The 27,701-nt window shown below is 45.3% G+C and overlaps 1 protein-coding gene across 3 annotated transcripts in view; it reads left to right on the top strand.

Annotated features, from left to right (window-relative positions):
- Positions 1-1,470: 1,470 nt before the first annotated feature.
- LOC119371900 (prolyl 4-hydroxylase subunit alpha-1-like) overlaps positions 1,471-27,701 on the top strand; it is a 59,556-nt gene continuing 33,325 nt past the window's right edge. Inside the window, exons 1-3 of one of the 3 annotated variants that reach the window (XM_049420256.1) lie at positions 1,471-1,923; positions 23,364-23,561; positions 24,089-24,243. In XM_049420256.1, coding sequence (XP_049276213.1) covers positions 1,904-1,923; positions 23,364-23,561; positions 24,089-24,243 — 373 coding nt within the window. In that variant the 5' untranslated portion in view covers positions 1,471-1,903. The remainder of the gene's footprint in view (positions 1,924-23,363; positions 23,562-24,088; positions 24,244-27,701) is intronic. The other 2 variants (XM_037642356.2, XM_037642355.2) reach the window with 2 other exon arrangements.

Below are 27,701 nucleotides of genomic sequence, written 5' to 3'. Positions count from 1 at the left end.
AGAAAGATAAAATAATGAATTAAAAGAAAAATCACAGCATATCCACGGAGTGAATGATGATGAGTGGGCGAAGCTGCGGAGGTTCATCGGTAAACCGTGAATCTTCCGTGAATTCTGCCCAGTACATCATCACCGACATGAGATCGGGCGCGTTTATACTAAAGGTTCGATGAGTTATGACGACTTGCAGCTCACTTTAATTTTACATGTACGCTGTGAATTTTCATTGTTTAGAAAACCATTGCTTTAGAAAACACCTTGCGTCTTTCGTTAAGCAGCTGGCGTCTTTTTCGTTTTGCTTTAGAAACATCTGGCGTTCTTTCGTTTTGTTTTTACAAAACATCTGGCGTCTTTCGTTGGTTTATTTCATCAATCAACGGCGTTTTGAACAAAATTTTTATTGTTTAATCACGCACAGGAGAAATCTCACCAGGCACTACCTTGGAGGTAAACAATGGCTGCTAATGGGAATGAGAGACAGAAGAAGTCGGCTTTTAGCTAACACTTACACTTCTACAGAGACAGAAGAATTCGGCTTTTAGTTAACGCGCACGCTGCGAATTTTTTATTGTTCAACAACGCACAGGAGAAATCTCCCACCGGCACCACCTTGGAGGTCAAAGGGTAAGACTTGTTACTCACTACTACGAGCACGACGAGGGACGAACGGGTGCCGCCTTAAGGAGCTTCGCCCCTAAAACAGAACATTGCAAGTGCGAACTAGGGCGAGCATCAGGCCTACAAATAAACACTGAAGCCGGGCATGCCTATTAAAAAAAGCTGTAGCGCGAATAACTATGTGTGCCATCGATATATGTATCCATGGCCCAAGAAATGTCGTGTCAGAATATATTCTCTTGGATTCCAGTTGGTTTGGTGTAGGTGTTAAAGGAATGCGCTAGATGACGTATCATAGGCACGCGCAGACGTTTAGACAGTTTAGTAGGATACACAGGCATCTCAAATCAGTGTGTCGGGCATTCGTAACGCTGCGACGTGATAAAGATCATGGCTAGACAAGCCGCTCAAAGTCTTACGGGAAGCAGATCATGCCTATGATGATAGAAGACGGACCACACAAGCAGACAGACACCTTGACTGCATTCTTGCGTCACATCTACCGTGCACCTACCTATGGCTTAAATAGAAAAGACGTAAAGAATACGCATTCGTACGGCCACGTTAAGCCATAGGCGTTCAACACTTGGAACTAAATGTATTCAACTTCCTGCAAACAGTACCTTCCTTGAAGTGTAAAATATAATATTATCACAGTGTAATTTCTTGTCTCCATAATGGAGACGAAAGGGCGTGCGTGTGCACATGTGTGTATCACTACGCGAAGTCACGTTTAACAGAACAATCTTGTGTTTGATACGAAGAATTTTATTAAGAGTTTTTCCAAACAAGCATGCATATAACGACAAAATCCTAACATTGCGTTTTTTTTCTCGTTTTCTAGGAAAAAACTGCCTAATGAACATCGCACCTCGGCAACAGCTCCAAAACCTGACCTGTGACTATTCCTCTGTGGTTTAGAATCTCGTGCGTGTGTTGTTCAGTCATAAAACTCTACCTCTCGGTTGAAACGAAGCACTTCAACGACTCCTGACCGAACGAGGACGCGAGTGAAGCCTTTTGTCTTTACAAACAATCGATCGGGTATCAATACCGTGAAGTACCCGAACACCTCACGTACCGTTCGACGCCTGATCCTTGGCCAGCCCAGACAAGGAGGATATCCAACCTGGTAATCCAAGGACTCCAAACTCCGCGCCACCACACACACTCTTCGAAGTGCCAACTTAAAACCCACGGAGAAAGTGCGCGTTACGACCAAGGGACCCCGAGGAAAATCTCTGCTGTAAACACACGCGCAAGCCAAGGACCAATCGCCGGAGCTATGTGGGCCACCACGCGAAGGTGAGAAATGCGAAACTTTCGCTCCGCTTCCTGCTTTTCTTTTTATTTTATTACTTTTTTTCAACGTAATGTGTATACTTGGGAAGAGTCTGGCCGGCCGTAAAGGGGTGCTTTCGAATGCGCTTGATGTCTTTTTTTTGTGAACTATTTTTTGGGTCATTTTCCTAGCGTCACGCTTCCATGACTCGCTGCGTGAAGGCGCCCGGTTTACGAAAGCAGGCTTCCGTTTAGAGACTCTACGCAATTTCGGTTCTCGGAATTGTCTATGCAGAGTGCAGTGTACAGGGCCGCCTGCTGTTGACGAGAACGCACGAGTCCGCAGCACGTGAAAGTATTTTCCTTGCCCACGATCGCCTAATTATGCATTAAATGATTTGGGTATGCTGGAACATTTCTGCGCATGCGTGCAGTGCGCCGCCATATCTTTACGCGGCATTTAAATTGGTCGAGCGCGGAAAACTTGAAAGACGCGCATCTATAGTGTTCCAACTGCCTGCAGACTGTGTTGCATACACAGTCATATAATCTGAAGAAGGCTCTTGACTTTCAGCAGCAGTAGCACAGCTTACCGCCTCTGTCGCTGCCTTATGATTTCTCATATACAGAAAAAAAGTTTTGCCTAGAGAAGAAAATTGCGAAGGTGCATCGCAGCCCCCCCCTCCCATGAAGTCAAAGTATGAGGCACACTTTGCCCCCCCCCCCCCTGTGTAATTCGGTATAGGCCACTAATCGCATACTGCTTCGAATGATATCGACTCCCAGAATGAGTGGGATCTGCCGAATTTTTTATTTTAGATGCGAAGCATCTTATGGCGGAGTTCAAACCGGTGGTGTGCGGCGTGACCACCCTTACTGAGCATGCGCAAACCCTCTCCACACACCTCCCCTCCCCCTCTCCCCTTTCCCCTCTCTCATTTCCCTCTCCCCCTCTTAACCGCGGGCTCGACATGCCGAAACGCTGCTTCGCATCGCCTCATGGTCCCCTTTAGCGGGAGATGGTGTGATTTTTTTGCTTACATCGGCATTTCTCTCCCCCCTATCTTCATTTGCACTGTTTCTCCCTTCCCGAAGGAGCAGGCAGGCGTTGTGCCCTTTTAGGTGGCAGTTGTCAGCCTGTTCCCTCCATATTTCATCTGTGACTTCGTGCTTTCTATGTATTCAAACCAAATAATAATAATAATAATAATAATAATAATAATAATAATAATAATAATAATAATAATAATAATAATAATAATCGACAACGCCGTCAGTGTCGGCACCGGATTTTCTGGACACGAGCTCCTTAACGCTTTCGCATTAAGATTTCCAAAATCGATTCCCGCTCTTCCTGGGTTATATACTGTTAATCACCTGTGGCGCATACCCGTATACCACTGACCGTGTTATGCGGGTATATGTCACACGTGACTCGTGGAAAGAGTTTCATGACGTACGCTGCAGGCAAGTCACGTTATTCCGATACTCGTGACCCGTGAATGGTGTTCGTCATACACTCATGTCCTCCTTTGCCAATTTCGGTACATACCAAGTTAAGGAGATGACCACAGCAGCGCCCAGTACTAGGAGGATAGATAGATAGATAGATAGATAGATAGATAGATAGATAGATAGATAGATAGATAGATAGATAGATAGATAGATAGATAGATAGATAGATAGATAGATAGATGATAGATAGATCGATAGATAGATAGATAGCTAGATAGATAGATAGAATAGAGCTATGATAGATAGATAGATAGATAGATAGATAGACTGATAGATAGATAGATAGATAGATAGATAGATAGATAGAATAGCTAGCTAGATAGATAGATAGATAGATAGATAGATAGATAGATAGATAGATAGATAAAGATGGACCGATATAAGTGCATTTGGTTCGCAAAGAAATTTTTGCCTTTAAAATGCTTGACGATCAAGAGTACTCCACAAACAGGAGAGCACTGAGGCGCCCACGAATTATAGAAATCGTCACCTGACGGGACTGTAAAAAACTATCAAAAGCTCTTCGATGGATTTGCAAAATTGCGATCTTTCGCACAGCTTCCCCAAGTTACAAAGATTGCAACCACGCATAAAGAGAGGGTGGAACCATGTGAATATCAATAATTTTTTTTCTACGAGTTAGGCATTTCAGCTTACAAATCACTAGCAGAAGCTTTAGAAAGTGCCATTAAAGAGGAACATTAATTGACAATTGGTCAGAACGAGGTTGTTTTACAAACTAAAAGAATATTTACCCGCACATAGTATCAATGCCGCTCCAAATTCGTGGCCGCGATGTCTCTCACGCTCATAGTCAGCCATCTCGAAGTCTCCCCGAATTAGTTCGCGCCAGCGATGAGAGACGCCGACACAGCGCGTTCAACGCTTTTTATTCAACGGGTCGATTCCACGAAAGATCGAAAAAGGGTGTATATTTGATGTTTCCGATTTTCCTGATAATTTTGTATGTTGTGCACATATGATTGCACAGCACGAAATCGCAGTTCGTTTTCAAATAAATTTTTTTTTCAACACAGCAAAATTCGACAAGTGTCGCCGGTTGACGACGACCATTTTACGAAGAATGCGTTTTCGTAAATTCGCAATCATGCTGGCAGCCACTGAAGCTATATATTACAAATATCTTTCTTTTTGGCGGAAGTAGAAGTAAAGAGGAAATAGCTCTTATCATTTCATGGAATTCTGAGTAAATTATAAATTTTTAAAAATTCACGAAAAACGCTGCGTTTTTGAAAATCAGTCAAATTTGGGACGCTATGGCTACTTCTGTGAACATCTTAGCTTGTTCATATTTGCAGTATGAATAGGCCTTTATGTGAATAATGAATCTCTGCATTTGTATTTCTCTAATAATATTCTAAGTAGTAAATTTTCATGCTCGAAACACCAAAAAGAGAAAAGTGCTCCTCCATTCAAAAATCTATAATAAAAAAAACCCAATCTCAATTTTGTTCAAAGTCCCCCAAAATGTTCTCAAAGGACTGCAGAATGATATTATGAAAAAACATGTTGCATTATTTTTATTAGAACAAAAGCAGAAAATGTCAAACATTGTGTTTCCAGAGCGTGGTGGCCACTGCGTAAAGGACATCTCTAGTAACAAGAAAATACAGTAACACGTCTTTTTTCTTCTCTGAGCTTCGCTAAACAGCAGTAATGATCTATTGTTGGAAAGTGGGAACTGTTTTGTAAAGAAAAAAAAGATCGTTCCAATTAAATGCATTTGCGACACCACTTACATTCCTCGTCGACGGGCAGCACGGACATTTTCATTCCTCTGGATAATTTTTTTTAGTAAATGCGCTTATATAAAAGTAACGAAGCTAAACGCGAAATATGTGTAGCTGAGTCGATCATGCATTGTAAGAATGTGAGAAATCGCAAATGGCGGCAGTGGTGAACGGCGAGTACCGCAGTGCAACCTAAGCACAGCAGCCACACATTGTTTGCCAGGCTTTGTCGCTATGCACGAGAAAAAGCTGGGGTGTCGATTGCGTTGGTTACACGATACATTTTTCACCGCTCGTCGCTCTCCCGCCCGGTCTCTGGATACGCACAGTGCGGATCGTGTGGCCCGCGCTACAAGCACTCGTGTAAACGGAGTAGCATGCGTTAGGCGGACAGGTGCAAAGGGCGGCGCGATGGACGCCCGCCTGAGCAGACGACAGCAACGAGTACGGCTGTGCCAGTCAGCCAAACACCACCTGAGATTGAAGTTAAGCATCCAGATTGTGCTTCACTTTGATGCGATCACTATCCTACGCTCTGAAGGTGGTTATGGGTAGGCGTTATAGCCATGGCCGAGATTTTGTACGGACTGCCTCATGGTGCACAAAAAGAAAATTCCGCTGCAGCAGAATTTTCGTTACGTAGAAGATATCGGATCGAGACTCTTTTGCGGAGGGTCATGAAGCAGGATGCGCGCTCAATTCAAGAGGGAAACCAGATCTGCCAGCACTCCTTCAAGAGAAAGAAGGATATGCAAAACAAAGCAGATGCAATGCAAACAAAACGTGTTTTGTCCGTGGCCAGAACTGCTACCACCAATATTCACGTAATCGATTCTTTTTAAACTCTGCATTGATCACATAAGGTTTGACAACGTACACATTTGGGCCAACAAAAACCACACCTCTTGGCCACCGCTCTCCAGAAATTCATTTCCATTCATGAAGAGACCTTGGCTTTTATACCAATCTCTCAATTCTGGCACAGCACATCATCATAAGAGACGCATGGAGGGAATAAGTTCTTTAGCACTCAAGATATGAATTATACTCAACTGAAATAGATGAAAGAAAAGGAGGCTACAACTGAAAGTGCATACTGTGGACTGAGGGATGTCTATCACTGGCGTGAAGTCGCAAACCACGCGAATGCATTTAATTGGAACGGTCTTTTTCTTTACAAAACAGTTCCCAATTTCCGATCATAGATCATTACTGTTGTTTAGCGAAGCTCAGAAAAGAAAAAAAAGACGTGTTACTGTATTTTCTTGTTACTAGAGATGTCCTTTGCGCAGTAGCCACCACGCTCTGGAAACACCATGTTTGACATTTTCTGCTTTTGTTGTAATAAAAATGATGCAACATGTTTTTTCATAATATCATTCTGCAGTCCTTTGAGAACATTTTGGGGGACTTTGAACAAAATTGAGATTGGGTTTTTTTTATTATATATTTTTGAATGGAGGAACACTTTTCTCTTTTTGGTGTTTCGAGCATGAAAATGTACTACTTTGAAAATTATTAGAGAAGTACAAATGCAGAGGTTCATTATTCACATAAAGGCCTATTCATACTGCAAATATGAACAAGCTAAGATGTTCACAGAAGTAGCCATAGCGTCCCAAATTTGACTGATTTTCAAAAACGCAGCGTTTTTCGTGAATTTTTAAAAATACATAATTTACTCAGAATTCTATGAAATGATAAGAGCTATTTCCTCTTTACTTCTACTTCCGCCAAAAAGAAAGATATTTGTAATATATAGCTTCAGTGGCTGCCAGCATAATTGCGAATTTACGAAAACGCACTCTCCGTAAAATGGTCGTCGTCAACCGGCGACACTTGTCGAATTTTCCTGTGTTGAAAAAAATTTTTATTTGAAAACGAACTGCAATTTCGTGCTGTGCAGTCATATGTGCACAACATACAAAATTATCAGGAAAATCGGAAACATCAAATATACGCCCTTTTTCGATCTTTCGTGGAATCGACCAACGCCTTTAGCTGTGGCGCGCCAATTTCGCAGGCGTTCACTCGTAGCGTTCGGTGAGTGGAATTTCTCCCAGGTGGCGGTAACGCCGTTCACCCATTTGTTTTTTTTTCTCTATAATAATATTTGTTTGTTTTTTCTCTCTCTCTAGGGTGAGATTGATTTAATCGTAGTAAACAAGGCATTACGCCAACTTAAAAAAAAACTTTTTCTTTTTCTGTCCAGCCTGGTTGCACACAGTAACCGCCCCTTTATAAGGGGGACGCTCAAAGCATCCATCCATCCATCCATCCATCCATCCATCCATCCATCCATTCATCCATGAAAAGGCGTGCTTCAAATAGCGCGTCTTGTGAAAACAAAAAATGTTTTTATTCGACAAAACGTGAGAGAGAGAGAGAGAGAGAGAAACAGAGAGATTGTTTTGGTGAAAAGCTGGAGATGTTAGCCTGGCTATTCGCCTGACGTGCTACTCTATGTGCTGGGTGATGATTATGATATATACACTGATAGCCACAGAGCGCGCGCACACGCACGCACGCACGCACGCACGCACGCACACACACACACACACACACACACACACACACACACACACACACACACACACACACACACACACACACACACACACACACACACACACACACACACACACACACACACACACACACACACACACACACACACACACACACACACACACACACACACACTATCCACTGTTTACAAAGTTTCGTTCAGGCTTGTGGCCCACAAGAAAGTCAGCAGCGCTTTCGTGGCGCTTAACGCGCAGGTGCTCCTTTGCCATGGGCCCAGAATATGTCTCAGTTCTAAGCACTAGTCCCGCTGAAGGTGCAAGGCTATACTCAGCAGCAGAGATCGCCTGCTGCTGAGTATAGATAATTACAGTGCGGAGTTTCCTGCTAGGGAGCTAAACTTACTTTTCTGACGGCACCACAATGACCTTCGCAACGTCTTTTTTTTTTTAATTCAACAAGATCTTATGAAAACGTCGCAATAACGAAACCAAAAACCACATGTGTTGCCATAAAATTGGTTGGCAATGCATGTGACTTGGCAACCCTTCATAAACTCTGAATCGTAACGACGCGCACCGCAGTAGGCCTGTGCGGTGTTCTCCATTAGGGTGAGCCGCAGGAGCTTCAACGCAGCCCTCCCCCCTACCCCCCCCCCACCCCCCCACACACACACATTTGGTCGAGTGAGAAATAATCAAGAGTCGCAACGGATGCACAAATGATAATGAAGCGATGAAGAGCTTCTCATAGAGGACTGACTGCCTTTGGTCCGCGGCATTCTGGGGTCAAAGATGGGAACAGAGCCGTTCTTGGAATCCACCATCAGTCGAGCGCCATAACCACTACTAGAACACCGTGGCGAGGCGATGCTATTCTACAGATTGACAATCCCGCCGAGTTTACCGCATCCGTCGCTTCCTCTGGGGGAACGTGGCGAATATCTACAGAACAATCTTAAGTATGATACTATTGTTGCACGCTTATTCTTGAAACTTTTACAAATGACCCAGCTAACATTAGCCGGGCTTCGTGACAAATCCAAGGAAAAATGGCAAGATATGTGGTTATGAGACTTATTGCAGTCCTCGTTCGCCCGTCTTGTTCCACCAGCATCTCCTCGTTATTGTGCAGATTTCTTGGCTAATCAAACGAAAATGATAAGAGATATATAGCAAACATCTACGCTAATCTTAGCTTGCATACCTCTACGCAAGCTACGGAAACAAAAGTTTCCGTAGCTTGCAATGGAGGCGCAATGCTAAAGAGACGGCGGAGCTGATGGCCCAATATGCAGTCCTGACTTTTGCTGTTTTGCCGAGTTTTGCAAATTCTTTCTTTCTTTCTTCCTCTCTCTTCTCTTTGTCTTTTCTATCTCTTTTTTCTGTGTTTATTTCAATTTACTTCTCATTCTTTTCTTTCTTCCTCCATCTTTCTGTCCTTTACTCTTTCTATCTCTCACTCTATTTCTTTCTCTCTTTCTTTGATTCTCTCTCTTTTTCTCGTTTCTTCTGTTTCTGCATCACTTTCTCTCTATTTATCTTTCTCATTCTTCCTTTGCTATGCTTTACTCTCTGCCCTCCTCATTTCCCTTCCTCACCAACACATCTCTCCTCCTCACGCTCACTTTCCTTTCCCACCCCCTTGCTACACTATACTATACAAGGCATATGCTATGCTCCGCTGGCGTGCCTAGATAGCCGAGTGGTTAGGACGCTCACCTTCGGATAGAGGGTACGCGGGTTCGAATCCAGCCTCGTAATGAATTTTTTTCCGCCAAGAATTTCTCTCTTTCCTTTCCTTTCTATCTGTCTTTCTCTCCCTCTGTGGTCGTTCTCTCGCTCACCAGAGTTATTGCATTCCACGCCGGTGAAATAGGCGCACGCGTTCTGGGAGCGAGGAAGAAGAGGACGAAGACGAATAAGAGGATGTGGAGAGCGCGTGCCGGTTCATGAGGATGATCACTTCTGTTTCCGACGGACAAATTACGGCGAGCTTAAGCAGCTTCGCCGTCAAATGCTTCGGCCGTTATTTGGAGCCGAAAACAAACTTCAAGTAGAGACATGAACACAAACACGTAGTACGCAGGAAGGAATACATCACGAGCAGTAAGGGACGACCGATTGTAATGGCGCACGAACGAACAGGAAGGAACATCAGGCGCCTCTTCGTGTGATCAACCACCACTACGGCCCCTATTTCTACACACAAGCGAAGTTCTATCGCACGGCGTGTTGTAAATATTGCAGTTAACATTGCATAATTAGGTTCTGTGACGTAATAGTGAACATTATATAATAAGGGCTTATTTGTAGCAATTAACTGTACTAACTGCTTCCTGTTCACTTATTTTTCTGCAACAAACCACTCCCCTCGGCAATACCATTTGGCTCTGATGATAAAATAAATAAATAAATAAATAAATAAATAAATAAATAAATAAATAAATAAATAAATAAATAAATAAATAAAATTCGGCAAGATCAAGAACGCGCCAATGCGTACGAGCAACGTAGAAGTGAAATACCGCAGAACAAAAAGTATCGCGACAACTAGTACAAGCGGCAGTCAGAGGTCACTATTGAAATTTAACACACGTAACAGCTGCACAACCGCACAGTCCACGCACTACGTTGGTCACGTCACACGATTTTTACTACTTCCTTTTTCTTATCCTTTAGGGCTTCCTCCACAAACGTAACTAAGGAGACTTCTGATTCATTACCGTTCTTTTGCTCAGGTCTCTTCACTCAACCAGCGTGTGTCTCGCTGATGATACGAAATTAAAGAAATAAAATGTTTATGTGCCAAAACCGGCCACGAAATATCGCGGGCCACGCCGCAATAGGGAGCTCCGGATTTAATTTTCACCATATGCGGCTCTTTAAGCACTTTAAGGGCCATCTATATTGAGTACATCAGTGTTTTTTTTTTCTTCGCCTCAATCAAAATGTAGAGCCAGGAATCGAACCCGCGCCCTCGAGTCTCGCAGAGCAGCACCTTAATAAGTAAGCTACCACGGCGGCTCCTGATTGGTCATGAAAAATTATTGGTTTTATACATGTGGAAGTTTCAGTGATGTACAATCTACGTATGGAAAGGTGATTACAATTGATTAGACAAGAAAAAGCGTTTACAAGAAAGGTTGAAGATACGCGTAGTTTTTATTTCTAGAGGCACAGTGTCCCAGGTTACAGCTCCGAAGAATTCCAACAATCGTTCGCCATAAACGTTGTTACAGGGAGGAAGGTTTAAATTTAACTGCCTTGTTTGTCTGGTGTTTGCACGCGGGAAGTTGAATATGGTGTTGGGTAGTGGAAAGTTTGTGCACAGTATTTTGTGAACTAGGCAAGTTACCTTATAATTTCTTAGCGCCGTAAATGAGAGAATATGAAGATCATTGAGTAGGATGCCACTGGGGTAATGAACTGGGGAGAATGTTATTATTCTTAAAGCCGTTAAAGCCATTAAAGCAAAAAAAAAACGGCTGACAATTTTGAGTACTGTATTACTCAATTATGGGAGTGCAGTTGGTGCAGTGAACCGTCCAGGAAGTTCAGCAACGACAATGGAATCCTACGACCCTACTACAACACTTAAAGAAAATGGCAACAGTTATCCGCTCGGCTTGCACAGGTTACACAGATTTCAACCTCGCATGAAGACAGGGTGGAACCGATTGAATACCAATCATTTTTTTCTCCGAGTTCCGCTTTTTAGCCCACAACTCATTAACATAATCTTTATCATGTGTCACTAAAGATAACTATTAATTAATACTTGGTCAAAGCGGGGCCCTTCTGGAAACTAAAAGAATATTGGCCCGCACACAATACCGATACCGCTCCAAATGCGTGATCGCCATGAAGGAAAAAAAATCACAGCATATCCACGGAGTGAATGATGATGAGTGGGCGAAGCTGCGGAGGTTCATCGATAAACCGTGAATCTTCCGTGAATTCTGCCCAGTACATCATCACCGACGTGAGATCGGGCGCGTTATACTAAAGGTTCGATGAGTTATGACGACTTGCAGCTCACTTTAATTTACATGTACGCTGTGAATTTTCATTGTTTAGAAAACCATTGCTTTAGAAAACATCTGGCGTCTTTCGTTAAGCAGCTGGCGTCTTTTCGTTTTGCTTTAGAAACATCTGGCGTTCTTTCGTTTTGCTTTTACAAAACATCTGGCGTCTTTCATTGGTTTATTTCATCAATCAACGGCGTTTTGAACAAAATTTTTATTGTTAATCACGCACAGGAGAAATCTCACCAGGCACTACCTTGGAGGTAAACAATGGCTGCTAATGGGAATGAGAGACAGAAGAAGTCGGCTTTTAGCTAACACTTACTTCTACTAACGTTTCTTACTGGAACATGCCAATGGCTGCTAATGGGGAATGAGAGACAGAAGAATTCGGCTTTTAGTTAACGCGCACGCTGCGAATTTTTTATTGTTCAACAACGCACAGGAAAAATCTCCCACCGGCACCACCTTGGAGGTCAAGATCTGGTACTAGCGTTACGACTGGTTACGCACTACTACGACTACGACTACGAGGGACGAGCGGGTGCCGCCTTAAGGAGCTTCCCCCCTAAAATGGTAGATCTCTCCGTCATAGGAATTGGAATAAGACGAAAGTAAAGCGTGCCCTTACAGAAGTAACTGAATGTTTACTGCGCATTGATATAATAGAGTTTGCACAATGTATATTGGTGTCTGGCAGCTATAGCACCGTTTAACGTGGATGCACCCACTTTGATGATTGGTGGCACATTTCCATCCCGACGATTAACCTCCATATTAAATGATTAAACAAACCCTTGTGGTAGCTGTAGTAGTTAACGGTGAAGGCGTAATCAGACGACGAGGTGTGAGAGCCAGAAGAGTGTCGCATATTGGACGCAGAACTTGGTCGCCATCCCGCGGCCTGTTAAATGCGATTGAACACCATGGCCGGACTAGAGGGAAACGCAGAGCGCGTCGTGCTGCCCCGGTAGCCCGGCCGCTCGGGGCGAGCGCGTGAGCGGGGAACGCGGTGTTACAGCCAGGTGAGGCAGGCGCGCGTCGCAGCGTGATGCTATGCGATTAGCGGGATGCTATGAGCGAGGGCGACGCTTTTACGACGCTTGGGCTAAGATCGCTACCTCGGGGTGTGTTAAGGCATTGACAAAATCCAACTTCTATTGAAAACGCGCCGAATGGGACGGACGTGTAACGCCTTGCAGGTGCTAATCGCGGAGGCCACAGTAATGACGAATTACTTTACTTTACCGCTCCCAGAGGGCAACACCACTCCGCCGATCGGAAGAGTGCTAGATATAAAAGGCGCGTTTGTAAAGCCTCTAGAGTCTGTGACTGTGGCGCAGTGATTATTGATCCAACATTGACAATCACTGCGCCACAGTCACAGACTCTAGAGGCTGATGCTGTTCTACCTGTACCTCTATACCGAGCCATATACATTGGAGGCCAAGGGCAAGATGTGCTTAAGAGGGTGAAGAGAATGCAAGTGGCTCCTGCCGCGAAGTCTTTCTTTTTTAAGCTTCATACAGGTACATTATCTGTCAAGGTATTTCAAGAAGACCGTGGTCTTTTCTTACCTTGGGGGCCAGATTGCCTCATCTGTAAAAAACCGGAAACTATTGACCACGTTTTCTTACATTGCTGGGAAGGAGTCTATTTTTGGGATGTGCTTCAAGGACGATAAAGAAGGATTTGCCGTTAGATCCACATGGTATAAGATTTCTGCCAGTAAATGATGAAGAGGGTCTCCCTTTGACTTGATTATGCTAATTGGCCTTCACTGTTTATGGCGGGCTCGCATGGCGGGGTTTTATTGCGATCCTGACGCACGGCCCGCACGATGTATTTTCGTGAGTGCATGACTAGTTTGTGGAACTCCAGAAAGCTCAGGAGTTTGTACCTGAGTGGTTGTCGAGGTAGAACCCTTGACAGCGCTCAAGGAATTTTAAATTTGTGTCTGTCCAGTAGGACCGACACAACTTTTGTCTTTTCTTTCATGTCCTTATTGTTTGATGTACGTGTCTAATAACAGGCAATAAAGCAAAAAAAAAAAAAAAAAGACTGTGGCGCAGTGGATGGCGCGCCCGCATGTGTTGCTGCGGATCGAGCGGTCATGGGTTCAACGCCCGTTGACGGAACTTTTTTTCTTTGCCACCTGACCATGCAAATTTTTTCGACGTCATTTCCTTGACGGAAACACGTCACTAAAGTCTTGGTGGACCCCAGCATAAAACACTTTCGTGTTAAAAATGGTGACCGCGATGTCTCCATAGAGTTGATATACTGACTCTAGAGGAAAAGCTGGGCCGCGTGACTACTAACTACAAGAACGCTGACATCTTGGAACGTTGTCATTCTTTCCATCACATATCAATCCTAAAGAAGCATTTGCACAATTAAAAACGCGCGGATATTGTTTTGTGTTTATTTTGAATACTTTTACGAAGAAACACGACGGCTATTTATACAATTTACTGTGCGCGGAAAGGAGCGTTTGCAGGCTGGTTTACTAGATGGCGCCACCATATCAATACCAACACTCGAGAGTGCGTTCGCAGCTGATTGCGCCGGTTTCCGCGTCGTGTTAAAGCCCCTGGAACTTCGTTTACCTCGTGTATCTCGTAGTTGTCATAGTGTCCCGTTGTGTCCGTTTTCTGTTGCCACGTGCCACTCGACTTCATGTGACAGCCTTTTTTTCTTTCAAGCTAAAAACTTCAGTGCAAATCAGGACGGACGGCAAAGAAGAGATGAGACATGCACTGAAAGTTATGTACCAACTAGGCGCAACCGAAGTTTTTTTTAAATCTTTTTATGGCGTTAAAATTTCGTGTGCCGTGTATCTTTAGTTTTGATTGAAGCTTTCGGGTGACGTCTCACTCACATTCGCCGCTGCATGCTGCAATCGACATTGTTCTGCCTTATGGCACTCTGCGCTGAAGTACGGCAGTAATGAGCTGAAAAAGAACGTGGATACAGGTGTCTCGTCATTGCAAGTCGAAGCAGCGCGTGACCATGACCTACGCACTTTGCTTCGAGCTGCGAATCTGTCCAGTGACGCTTGTGCCAGCGAACGGAGAAACTTTATTCGTTATGCATTATTGGTAGGGCGTGCCGAGTAAAAACCATACACAAACAGGAGTAAATGTCAACTGTTATCAATCGGGCCAGCTGCACAGACAACACTAACACACGGCTTCACGCATCAAAACACAGCCGATGTTCCCTGAACTACACTCTACCTGAACAGCGCGTAGCTGGCTTAGGTTGGTAGATTAAAACTGATTACTACCGTCAAATATAGCGAGCGTCTCAGGGTCTGGCAACGTTCGTTTTGTTCCATCATGGCGGAACCCATGCGGTTATAGGTTTCAATGCATGGGCCCTATGGGGAGCTTTTCCTCTAGGGTCAGTGTATTAACTCTATGGATGTCTCTCGAGCGTATCGTCGACCATCTCGAAGTCTCCCAGAATTAGTTCCGGAAAGCGACGAGAGATCATCTGACGACACCGCGCGTTCAGCGGCCTTTAGCCGTGGCGTGCATCCACAGTTCCACGAACATCGACGTCGGACACGGGCTAAGGCTCACGACAAATACTCAGACACTGAGGGCGCCTTCATTGCCGATGCAGCTGGACCAGTGAACAGCAAACACACGCAAGCGTCATTCATCAAGGAAAATAGATTGATTGCACATAAGCCCAGGACACAGACGCAACTATAGCATGGAAGAAGCACGAATTGCCCTCGTCCTACGAAACCCGAGTCCACCTTCCTTCTGACAGACTCAGCAGCAGCCTACCGAAATATCTGCGAAGGCCACATTGCCGCCATTGCTCACTGAATCCTCACACAGTTATCGTCCCCACGCTCAGAGGGAGAATGAAAACAGCTGATATGAATACCCGGCCACTGCGGAGTTAGAGGCAATGAGCTCGCCCACACCTCGGCCCGAGAATGACTCTTCCGAACCTCTGAGCCCGGCATAACGCACCCACCCTTGGCTATGCGCATGAACCTCTTCTCACATATACAGGCATTCTACAACACCAAAGACTCGAAAGACGGAAACTTCCACCCCCGGGGCCAAAACTCAGTAAGGAATCCCAGGTAGCGTGGCGTCGCCTGCAGACACTGTCCTACCCTAACCCGTACATAGTATATAAGATTGATCCTGACACACACGCACCAAAGTGCAGGTTCTGCGACAATAAAACAGCCACCCTGTACCACATGCTATGGGAATGTCCACACGATCTACCCATGCAACCCGGGACACAGCTAAACATAAAAGGGTGGGAGGCAGCTCTGTCCAGCTCGGATCCGAAGACCCAAGAGGCCCTCGTGAAACGTGCGAGGACAGCGGCCCGCTCCAACGGGATCCCGGACTAAGGATCCCACTCACCGATCTTGTCACAGACCATCAGATAAACGTTTTATTCACTCTCTCTCTCTCTCTGTCTCTAGCAGAGGCACGCCGATTTCGGAGGCTGCCTCTCGCTGCGTTCGGTGTATGGACTTTCTCCCAGATGGCAGTAGCGCCGTTCATCCACGAAAAGGCGCGCTTCGAATAGCGAGCCTTGTGGAAACAAAAATCGTCTTTAATCGACAAAACGTCAGCTGCCGCGTACCCCTCGATGATTCGCAGCGCGGCGTTTCCCGCAGGGAGCTAAATTGTTTTTCTGACGGCACCGTAAAACCCTTCGCAATGCCTGTTTTGATTCTCATAAAGTGTTGCTCGTGAAAGACGTAACAGTTTATGAGAATGACAAACCAACAAGCCCAAGTCGACACCCTTCTTAAGTGCCTGTTTTGAGCTCAACGAGATTTTATGAAAACGTCCCAGTAATGAAACCGAAAACAGTGTGTGTTGCCACCAAGGTGGTTGGCAATACATGCAACTTGACGACCCTTCATAATTTCTGTACCGTAGTGATGCGCACCATCGTAGGCGTGCGCAGTGTTCTCCATTAGGGGATGGGGGGGGGGGGAGGATTCATCGTCACCGCAGCTTCATAAGTGATAGTGAAGCGATGAAATGCTTCTCACAACAGACTGCCTTTGGTCCACGCCTTTCCAGGGCCAAAGGTAGGAACAAAACCGTTCTTGGAATGCAACATCAGGTCCTCAGTAGCCATTACCGCCAAAAACCTGCATTGCCATAACCCTGCATGTTTTAACAACGACGAGACAAGTCCGTCTGAGTAAAGGCACGGAGAACACTCTGCGCCCCCCATAAGAGGACCAGGAGGGACTTTCTTTTCGCCCCAGCGTGGGGTAGCCAACCGGACTGGTGTCTGGTTAACCTCCTTGCCTTCTCTCTTTCGTATTCCTTCCTTCCTTCCTTCCTTCCTTCCTTCCTTCCTTCCTTCCTTCCTTCCTTCCTAATGAAACACACAGTGCGAAATTACGACGGGGACACAGGAAGGAAACACACACAGCGCCTTCCTGTTTCCCCGTCGTAATTTCGCACTGTGTGTTTCACTATGCTACACCAACATGCCCAAGTTCGCTCTATTGTTCCTTCCTAACTGCCTTCTTTATTAGGCTGCGGCGCGGGACGATGGCATTCGTGTGCCAAGGACAGTCGCAAAAAGGATTCTGGGAACGGTAAGATGACGTCACAAAAGCTCACATGTCTTTTGCACTTGATGCGATTTTACAGATCGACAATCCCGCTGAGTTCACCGCTTCCGTCGCTTCCTCTGTGGGAACGATGCAAATATCCACAAAACAAATTTAAGTATGATTGCATTATTGTCGTACGCTTATTCTTCAAACCTTTACAAAGGCCCCAGCTCCCGTTAGCCAAGCCTTGTGAAAAGCCGGTGGCGTAGCAAGAGGTGTTGGGGGCGCTCAACCCTCCCCCCCCCCCCCCGCGCATATGTTTCAATTTTACATGTGTATATACACACGCAAACATACAAACGCACGCACGAACATGCACAAACTATGCTTGAATCCCCCTCCCGCTCTCCCCCCACTCGAAAACAATTTCTGGGTACGCTACTGGAAGGAGCCAAGGAAAGCTGGAAAGATGTACGATTGTGAGACCCATGCAGTCCTCGGTCGTCTGTCCAGTTCTACCAGCAACACATTGTTTGTGTGCAGATTATTTGGCTTGATTACTGATTACTTGATTACTTGGCTGATTAAAAGGAAAAAAGTGAAGTCAGCTTCGCACTAGTAGTGCGGAGAAAGTGCGGTGCTGGACGCCCTCCTTTGTTTCTCGTTATTTTTCCTCTTTCATTCTTCATCTCTTTCTTTCTTTTTCTTTCTTCTCTCTATATTTTTTCTGTCTTCTTTGTCTCTGTTATTTCAATTTCTTTCTATATACTTCTTTCTATTTCTCGCGCTTTTATGTGCGGTACACTTCAGGAGCCCTGCCTGCCGTACGCTGTCGTATGCTGTCATCGTGTATGCTGTCGTAGCTTGGCGTTACGCAGGCAAAACCACGAGTAACATAGCCATCTGTGGCACACTGAGCGCGCGCTCGCGCCAAGGAGAAGTCTTCTTCCTCTTGTTCTTCCAGCGCCTTGATGATGATAAGTGCGGAGCACTTGAGGGACCCGGGCTGTAGTATGGTGCCGTTGCTTGGCGTAACGCCGGAAAAACCACATATAAAAATAGAAAGAAAGAGGAAGCAGGCGAAAAATAGAAAGAGAGAGAAAGAAAGGGATAAAACAGGAAGAAAAATAGAAAGAGCAAGGAAGAGAAAGAAATAGATGAAGAGGAAGAAATAAATAGAAATAAAGAGAGAAAAAAGAGAGGAAAAACGGAAAAAGAGAAAAAGAGAGGAAGAAAGAAAGAGAAAACCGAAGAGAAACAAAGAAGGCTGCCCAACTCCGCACTTCCTTCAGGCTTGGCACCCCTAGTGCTTAGCTGCCTTAATTTCTTCTTTATTTCTTTCTCTTTCTTCCCTTTCTTTTTTTTTCTCTCTCTCTCTCTCTATTTTTCGCTTCTTTCTTCGTACCCCTTTCTCTTTCTGTCTATAGACGGTTTCGCGAGCGCTTACCGCTCTCTGGCAACATTGTGCGTTCACCGGAAACGCTCCCTAGAAAACTTCCTGTTTACCTTGTTTTAGCGTGGTTTTAGCTGCGTTGCAGGCCGTGGCTGCTTGTGTTTCGATGTTTTCTCCGGATAAAATTATTCCGATGAAGCGCTCGCAACTCGGGCACTGATGTGTAGTGCCAGGATGCAGTTTGCGATCCGCAACTAACTTGCTATCGCAAGACAAAACGTTCACTTTCCCGACAGATGAAGGCAGAAAGAGCGCCTGGATTGCAGAGATCAGGCGACAAAAACTGAATTCCCACAAAGAGCGCGTAGCTTTGTTCTTCCCACTTCATCAAAGGCAAGTAAAGTTCAATGCATACTCAGACAATGCGCAGACGTTAGTCGAAGGTCCCCAATTACAAGGAGCACGTCGGACGCCGTCGTCTGCCACCCATGACAGATAACTGCACTGACGCCTGAAGTGGATAGCAAAATGTGAAAGCTGGCTAACACCGAAAATCCACCGTAAAGTTGGAGCCTCATCAGTGATGTGTACTGTTCGATCAACAATCGGGACACCAAAGCAGCTGTGCTCGACATGAATCGCCACACGTCGCGGTGCCCACGTTTTGTTGCCAATTGCAATGAAACCGCCGCATATGCTTCTTATGAGAGCGACGCCCGCGAGTGGGTTCGCATCGGTGCGAGCAAATGAATTCATCGACTGTCGTGTTGCCGCATATGGACATCGTTGCACTCTAGCTAATTCTTATCTTTCGGTTGGAGTGTGGACTGTATACCTGTAGGCGGGTCAAGTTGAAAGCTTAATACATGAATACCGTACTCGTAAGTAAACCATAGTAGTTCGCATGACTCAGCCTCACCTGTCGTCATCACATAATGAGTACGTTTTATATTTTCTCAGTCATACCGAACACTTTGGATCACGATCGATTCCAATCTCTATCAAAGTGCCCGGTGTGACACAAGCGCAACAATAACTTTATCGCGACCTTGTGTGCCTAGACCAAAATACATAAATGACCGCGGATGTGACAGGACACAGGTTTCTAGCTCCGGTAGAAAAGCTGAATTGGCTGAATTGCACAACTTCCCTATGCAGCGTATCAGGCAACCTCTTCTCCTCTCCACTGCAGTTTCTGCTTGTACCTCCCCGTGCGACGTTTGTTGACCCCTTCATATACTTCCTAGACATCACTACCTCCAAACACATCTGAAGGAATGCACCAGAAATAACAGAGCACAAACTCAAACCCACCAAGCAAACACCGCTGGGACCGTTGCAAAAGTATTACTGGAAGTGGGCGCAGCGGAAGTCTTCTTGGGCAGGGCCGTTCGGCGCAGGCCAGTTTGTTTACAAACAGCGAAACCGTCTATATATTCCCTCTCTTTCTTTGATTATCTCTCTGTCTTTCTTTCTCTGTTTTCCATCCCTTCTTTCTCTCTATTTCTTTCTGTTACTATGCTATACTTTACTCTCTCCTGTCCTTCTTTTCCCTCCTCCCTAACCCTCACTTCTCCCCCCCCCCCCCCTTTGGGATACTTATACTATACAAGGCTATGTCATTTCTCTGCTAGTTGCGCTGGATAGCCGAGCGGTTACGATTCTCGCCTTCGGATCGCGTTTACGCGGGTTCGAATCCCGCCTCGTCAAGAAATCTTTTTCGCCAAGGATTTCTTTTCTTCTCTTTCTTTTTTTTCTTTTTTTTCTTTCTCTCTCCTCTGTGTACTCGTTCTCTCAACCATCAGAGTTATTCCATCTCACGCCGGACAAATCGGCTCTCGCACGGACGCCAGCATCGAAAGCACTCCGCAAACTACGAGCTGGTCGGCAAAGGAGCTCCTACGTTATAAAAATTCGGCAGATCCCACGCCTTGGGGAATCGGTTTAATGCGAAGTGTTCAGCGAGTAGTTGTTTCTGCTGCGTTTTTCTTTTTTTTTTTTTTGGCTTGAGTCAAGCGTTACGAGGTGGATCGATTGTGTTTTTGTAAGCATAGTAGTTGTGTGCACATCGTGGCCCTGCCAGACACTCGACTACACTGGCGTTTTAAAGGGCAACTTATGGCCTGACGTAACATCAGCACTCACTTATCGAAGTATCGAAACATATCGAAAGTATTATCGAAACGAAGTTCACTTTACGGTGGGATGAGGTGGAATATCACACGTAACTTTCGTTAGCGTATTCCTCCGGGGACGAGCAACGCTTGAATATAGCTTGCTGAATCATAGAATGCAAATGTATGTTTATTAGACTTCTGTGAAAGTGCAGCCAATCCTACACTGGAACCACAATTGACGTTAACCCTGCCTTACGGTTGTATCATAGGAGTACATATGTAATGTTTATTGCTTCGTTATAAAAGTAGATAGCCAGCACTGCAACCACAACTGACGCTGCACCGACATTACGCCTGCATAGGGTATTTTTCCAAAGCAATTTCAAGACGTGGCGTGGATCTGTGGTAGAATACCCGACTGCCACGCAGAATGTTTCGGTTCGATTTCTGCTAGGATCCTGATTTTGATTCTTTGTATTCGTCGGGTCAACACGTGCGATGTCGGTTTTTTTTTTTTTTTTACGCTCTCACATGTAAATGACCAATTTCCGTTCTTGCTGTTCCTGGGAAGATATAAACTGTGAATCACATGTGGCGCATAGCCGCTTACCGGGCCCGTGATATACGGATATGTGCCACACGTGTCTGGAGGAAAGGGTCTGACGACGTACGCGACAGGATTTTCACGTTATTCATGTCATGACCGGAAAGACATAATCGTCAAACCTTCTTACCCTCCGATGCCAATTTCGGTCTACACCAAGCTTATGTGGCGATCACGAGAGCACCCAGATGTAGGCGGCTAGATAGATAGATAGATAGATAGATAGATAGATAGATAGATAGATAGATAGATAGATAGATAGATAGATAGATAGATAGATAGATAGATAGATAGATAGATAGATAGATAGATAGATAGATAGATAGATAGATAGATAGATAGATAGATAGATAGATAGATAGATAGATAGATAGATAGATAGAAACGCTGAAAGTGCCTTGTGTTCGCTAAGAAATCCTTCGCATTTAATACTTCCCTTCGCTACAGTGCATGCATTGAAAGAGTGTTCAGTGCAGCAGCTGACCTCTTAACGAGGAAATGTGAAAGAACCCGCGATGACAACTTTGGAAAACAACTCACGTCGAAAGCTAACAACATTTAACTATATATCACAGAAGTCACAGTAAGCCTCCAGTTTTCTCTCTACAGTGTATACTGTCGGTCTTTACACAAACGTAGTGTAAACATCATCAAATTGAAGGTCGCCGCTAGTGCAAGGTACACAGATTTCAACCTCGCCACAAGACACAGTTGGATCGCTTGAATACCGAGAACACTTTTTCTTAAGCGTTCCTGTTTATAGCCGTAACTCATTGGCCGTAGCTTTCAACGCCTCATGCAGGGAAATATTAATTGGCACTTCGTACGGCGTTACGGAAACTGCGAAGGATAATCGGCCCGCACGTAAATAGCACCATGCTGCTCCAAGTTCGAGGCCGCGATGTTAGAGCTCATTGTGCGTATCGTCGGATATCTCAAAGTTCACGAACTGGTTTGCGCCAGCGACGAGAGGCGCCGACACGTGCGGTCAGCGGCCTTCAGCCGCCGTATGCCGATTTCGGAGGCTGGTACTCGTTGTGTTCGGTAGTGAAACTTTCTTGCAGATGGCGCCAGCGTCCTCTTAAGGGGCTTTATCAACTCTGAAAAGGGCGCCCTTTCAAAACGCGTCCTTGTGAAAAAAACATAGCTTTAGCTGAGTAAACTGATGACTTCTTCGCTTCACCCCCTGCAAGCCTTCCCGCGCCGTGACCACGATTAAAACTTCAGTTGTTAGACAGCGCTCATACTGTGGTCCTTCCTCTCTTGCGTTCCGTCTTGTTTGCGCTGACTTCTTTACAATATGTAACAAGCAGCACGCATAACTTGCCGTCAATCGATTTACGCTAAATCATTGTACCACACCAATAATTGAATGGAATAACCTACCTTCATACATAGATAGCAACTGAAACTGGCATACCATGTTTTCAAGCGAAACAGTTTGACCTAGATTGATATTACAACCTGTTTTATGTACGCGTTAACATAGTTCATATCGGCATGATTTTAATGCAATACCCCATGTACCCACTGTTAGTATGTATTTATTCTGTAACCACAAGGAATGTATAAGCTTCATATTGTCGTTAAACATCTTGTTCCTGCCATGAATATGTATTATTTTTATGTTTTATACGTCTTACTTATTTCGCCTAACATGTTTGGCAGCGGTATTTCATGCACTAGTATTGACTTTGTCTATCTTTTTTTCCGCCTCCCCCCCCCCTTGTGCTCACGCCTATGCTGTCTTCCGAGTACAAAATCCTTCCAAACAATCCTTATATTTTTAAAAGACGAGGCGACCGTTTTCCGTGACTGCCAATAACAAGAGCGCCATCAATATTGCCACTTACGCGAGCTCTTTACATCTTGGAATTAAAATGCGCAGCAAATATTGTTTGCACATCTTCCGCAAACATCCAATTCAGAGTGTAAATCACACGCTTGCTTTCTGTTTTCTTACAGTAGGCATCCGATGTTGGGTGCCCTTTTAGCCATCGGAGTTTTAGTGATGCTGCCACTGCACAGTGGAGGACAGCCCCAGCGGGACTTCTACTCCTCTGTTTCGAATCTCTTGGACCTGGTGAAGCACGAGCAAGAAGTCAGGCTCATGCTTCTGGCCTACGCGGAACGCCTCAAAGTGCTACAGTCCAGCATCCTCAGGTGAGCACAGCATTGTGTCGAAGGTTTCAATGGTTCAGCATGAGAAGCGTTATCGTTCAATAAAGGTGCGCCATCCGTCGTAGTGGTCGACATCACCCAGAGCTTAGGAGAGCCGCCGGGAGGCGCTGCAAAGGCGGAGAGCAATTCAATGTCGACGTGCTCGCAAGTTGCTCCGTGTTTCAAATGAGTTCTGCGGAATCCCGCAAAGTGGTGGAAGGGTTCAGAAAGGGGAAATTGACAACCACCCGTTTGTAGTACAAAACCACAAGGAAATCCTTACAGATTCCTCAGAAAGGAAGCGCTTCTTAGTTTAACAAAAATACCTCGTGTTCCGGGGTTCGAACCCGGGACCAACGCCTTTCAGGGGCGGTCGCTCTTATTTGAATAGAAGTACGACCTGTAATGTGATATTACTTGGCTACCCTACACATATGTAATGCCCCACCCAGGGCCCTTAAAGTATAATAAATGATGATGAGGATGATTCCTTCGATTACTCCTAAAACGTAACTACGTTGCGCATGCAGTTTTGTGGACACGAGACAGCCTTACCATGAACTGCGCACTCCTACAGAGGTGTCTGACTACATGAAACACCCTGTCCACGCCTTCCACCTCATGAAAAGGATGATCGTTGACCTGGGCGCCATCGAGTCGCAGATACACGAGCTGCACGCATCAGGTGAGGAAAGTCCTGCTCTTGAATACCGATGAACATTTTTATACGACTCTCCTCAGAGTGGATGGTGTAATTAATATTTAATCGCACTGTAGTTCGACGTTGCATGTGCCAGCATTGTCTAAAAAGGCAGGAAAACGTGCAATGTTGCATAATTTTATTAGGTTCGTCATGTTTATCTTATAGAAAAACCAATGACCTGTTTCCATTCATTTCATCGGTGCGACCCCTCGTAGGAGCTTTGACTTGTTTGTGTGCGAGTGTATGCTCCTGAAAAGAAAGCCAAAAAATCATGTTTACAGCACAGCGAGCTCACTGTGTTACGACTGCTTGACACATATCTAACTATAGCTTACTTTTAAGGATAACGCTTCTGCTGTCGCGTGATTCTTTACAGCCCATCGTGTTCTTAGCAGACTTCATTGATAATCCAGGCACATGGATTATCAATGATACCGACAACACTGTCCAACACATCACGAATTTATGCAGCCACTTCTCATTTTCTGATCAATTAACACCTTGTATTTGTTTCGCTCTCCTTTCCTTTCGGCCCCAGATCCCCTGCACAACATAACCGCAATGCGCGCCAACAGACTGCTGCCCTGGGAAGAGGATTTCAATGGCGTCGCCGTCTCGATCGCACGCCTTCAAGACACCTACCTCCTGGACATGGACAACCTCGTCAACGGTCCACCTGACCATTACGTCACGGCCGCGGAACCGCACGGTGCCCGGCCGCATCCCACTCACTGGTGAGTCCGCAGCCGATGAAGCATTGACTGTCACAAAAACCTGCACACAATAGCGAATGCAGCTGCTACAATAGTTGAGGTTGACGTCTCTCAAGAATGCTTGTAGACATGGTGTTCACTTTCAAATGTCCGCGCCACTAGTGCTCTACCCTTCTCTCACTCTCTCTCTCTCCACACCTTTATTAGTTTGTCCCAGTGCAGCGCCGAAAACCGGAGATGCATCTGGCTAAGCCAAAGCGGCACTACTAAGACAGGGGTGATAGAAAAAAGAACGAACAGCGCCTTGTCCGTCCTTGTTGTATTGTTCCTGTCTTATTGTCTTATTAGTTGCGTTGTCGTTCACCACACATCACCAACTCGCTTAAACTTGTATGTTGCTTACCTCCCCGTCTCTTTCTTGCTCTGTCTTTCTTTCTGCAAGAAAGTATGGCCTATCAGGATCTGAACTCACAAGTTCTAGTGCTAGAGTTGCTCACAAGAGGAAACTCCAGCCAATCCGGTGGTGGACATGTTATAAAAAGATAAAGGCTGTAATTATATGGTGGAGATGTTGCCTTGGCTGATCAGTTTGGTTCCTGCATGAAGACGGCCAGCCACTGGCAACGAGCTCTTACGAACAGCGATGCTTGCGAATTCGGCGCCACGTTTTGCACAAGCCAGCAACACATGCCGAAAGTTCCATGAAATGACATATTGTCCACTTCCATATTTTTCAAATGATTCCTTTCTTGCAAAATCAAGGGACGACGCAGAAGTGATCTGTATAATTTAATAAGGATATGTGGCGCAAGGTTAAAATCGCAGGAACAAATATGAAATATGACAGAAAGAGTACCTAACCTGAAATTGTTCGCGGACACTACCTTTGCCATGTGCGCTCTTTCTGCCCCTCCCATTCCCTCCCACTATTTTCAGCTTGAGCCACGCGTCATTCATAAACTATATGCACCAACTAACCTAACACCATACTCCGTTGATATGTATGATACCTAGCTTTACTAAAATTGGGCCAGGAACACACCTGCGCCCTACACGCAGTGGCATATCAGAAATCTTTAGTAGAATACAGATTATTACTGGAGTAAAGGCATCTGTGATTTGCCTCGCAGCTCGTGACTGCTTCTTCATGGGCCAAGTGGCGGTGCACAACGGCTTCTACGACCGGTCCGTGGAGTGGGTGGAGAGCGCCATAGACAAGGTGGTAAACGAGAAGCCACCGTCAGTCCCCACAGAGGACCTCACGAAGTACCTCGACTTGCTCATCAAAAAGGTGTGCCGTTTCCTCACACTTTACAAAGAGTATCAACAGCTATTCATCGCAAACATGACGTGTTAGTACCGCAATTTAAGCTCTGCTATCAAGGTATTGTATGCATACATACGTTGACTCGACACAAAGAATATGCGGCACGTCATTTTTCGAGGATCCGGCTACGCATTATCGAATAATGTTTTCGCTACTGTCGTTTCGGGATGAGAGTGCGCGACATGTAATTACAGCCCCCGAGATAGATATTCACAGTTCTCACAACATGTTTCGTGAACGTGTGCTTACGCAGTTGCAGTTTCGACGTAAACTTCTACTTGTCCATCGTCATGGTGCATTTCATGGTCCCCAGAATAAAAGTGTACTAATTATCCGTTCGACCGTTACCAAAGAATCATACAAGATCGCACGTACTCTGAAAGAACACGACAGCGTTATTTCATAAGTAATTTTTTAATTTAAACTTGCTATTATAAGAACATTACCGGTGGGGACTTTACAGCTTTTTTTAACCCTTTCGGCCCTGGCGGTGTCAATTGACACCATCACCTAACATTTCCCTAGCGCCTCGGAAATGAAACCAAAACTGCCCATTCTTGGGGAAGTACTTCTTCAATGATCCCCACTGCGACTGACACCAAAATGGTGACATGCTTGTGGAGCTGGGAGCCACAAAGAAGAAGAAACTTGACAGAAGTCATGGGTGACGCCGAGGCGGGTCAGCTGAGGCGGCTAAGCGCGATTTTCGGGTCGACGTACCCAAGCTGTTTCAATGAGGAGCACAATGAAAAATGAGACGTGGTTCACATTTTGTGTACTCTAGTGAATAGCAGGAAAAAAGATGTCATTTTTCTCATTTCACGACCGCTGAGCCCTGATGACCTAATCTGATGTCATGTCTGTAAATCCATTATTACTTGCACCACTGGCTCAATTTTTCGTTTGTGGTCTTCTGAGGTCATAACTATTATGAAAACAAGCACAAACAAAGTCCCCGACCAAAATAAAAAATCCAGGGCTGAAAGGGTTAAGAGAGGATGGGACAAGCTAGAGAACTTCCCCCGTTCGACTATGAAAATCAAATTGTTATGAAACAGAGTTGTGGTGACATATCGCAGTTTAAATGAAGGCCTACACTGCAGAACCCTTCTGCGTGGCTGATTTCATGCTCCTGCGGAAAGGGCTCAACATTGCATGAACCATGCACCGTTGTCAACGAATCGGACGCAGCACATGCGCTTCAGAAGTCTCTCGGCAGCGCTATTGTCACCGAATCAAAGAAGGGTTCCGATCTGTTAACTCGGTGACGTCTTCATTCCGTGGTCTCCCGAGACGCTCTGCTGGCTCAAGCATTGCTTGTTACTACATTTATACGTTTCCGCTACCTTGATGGCTCCCTGGGGTGGGACGACAGCTGGTGTACAGTTGCTGATATTGTT

The sequence above is a fragment of the Rhipicephalus sanguineus genome, chromosome 10 (genome assembly GCF_013339695.2).
Source record: "Rhipicephalus sanguineus isolate Rsan-2018 chromosome 10, BIME_Rsan_1.4, whole genome shotgun sequence".
In the NCBI taxonomy this organism is placed as follows: domain Eukaryota; kingdom Metazoa; phylum Arthropoda; class Arachnida; order Ixodida; family Ixodidae; genus Rhipicephalus; species Rhipicephalus sanguineus.
Note: the sequence above shows the minus strand (reverse complement) of the source record. Positions and strands in the feature narration are given on the sequence as shown.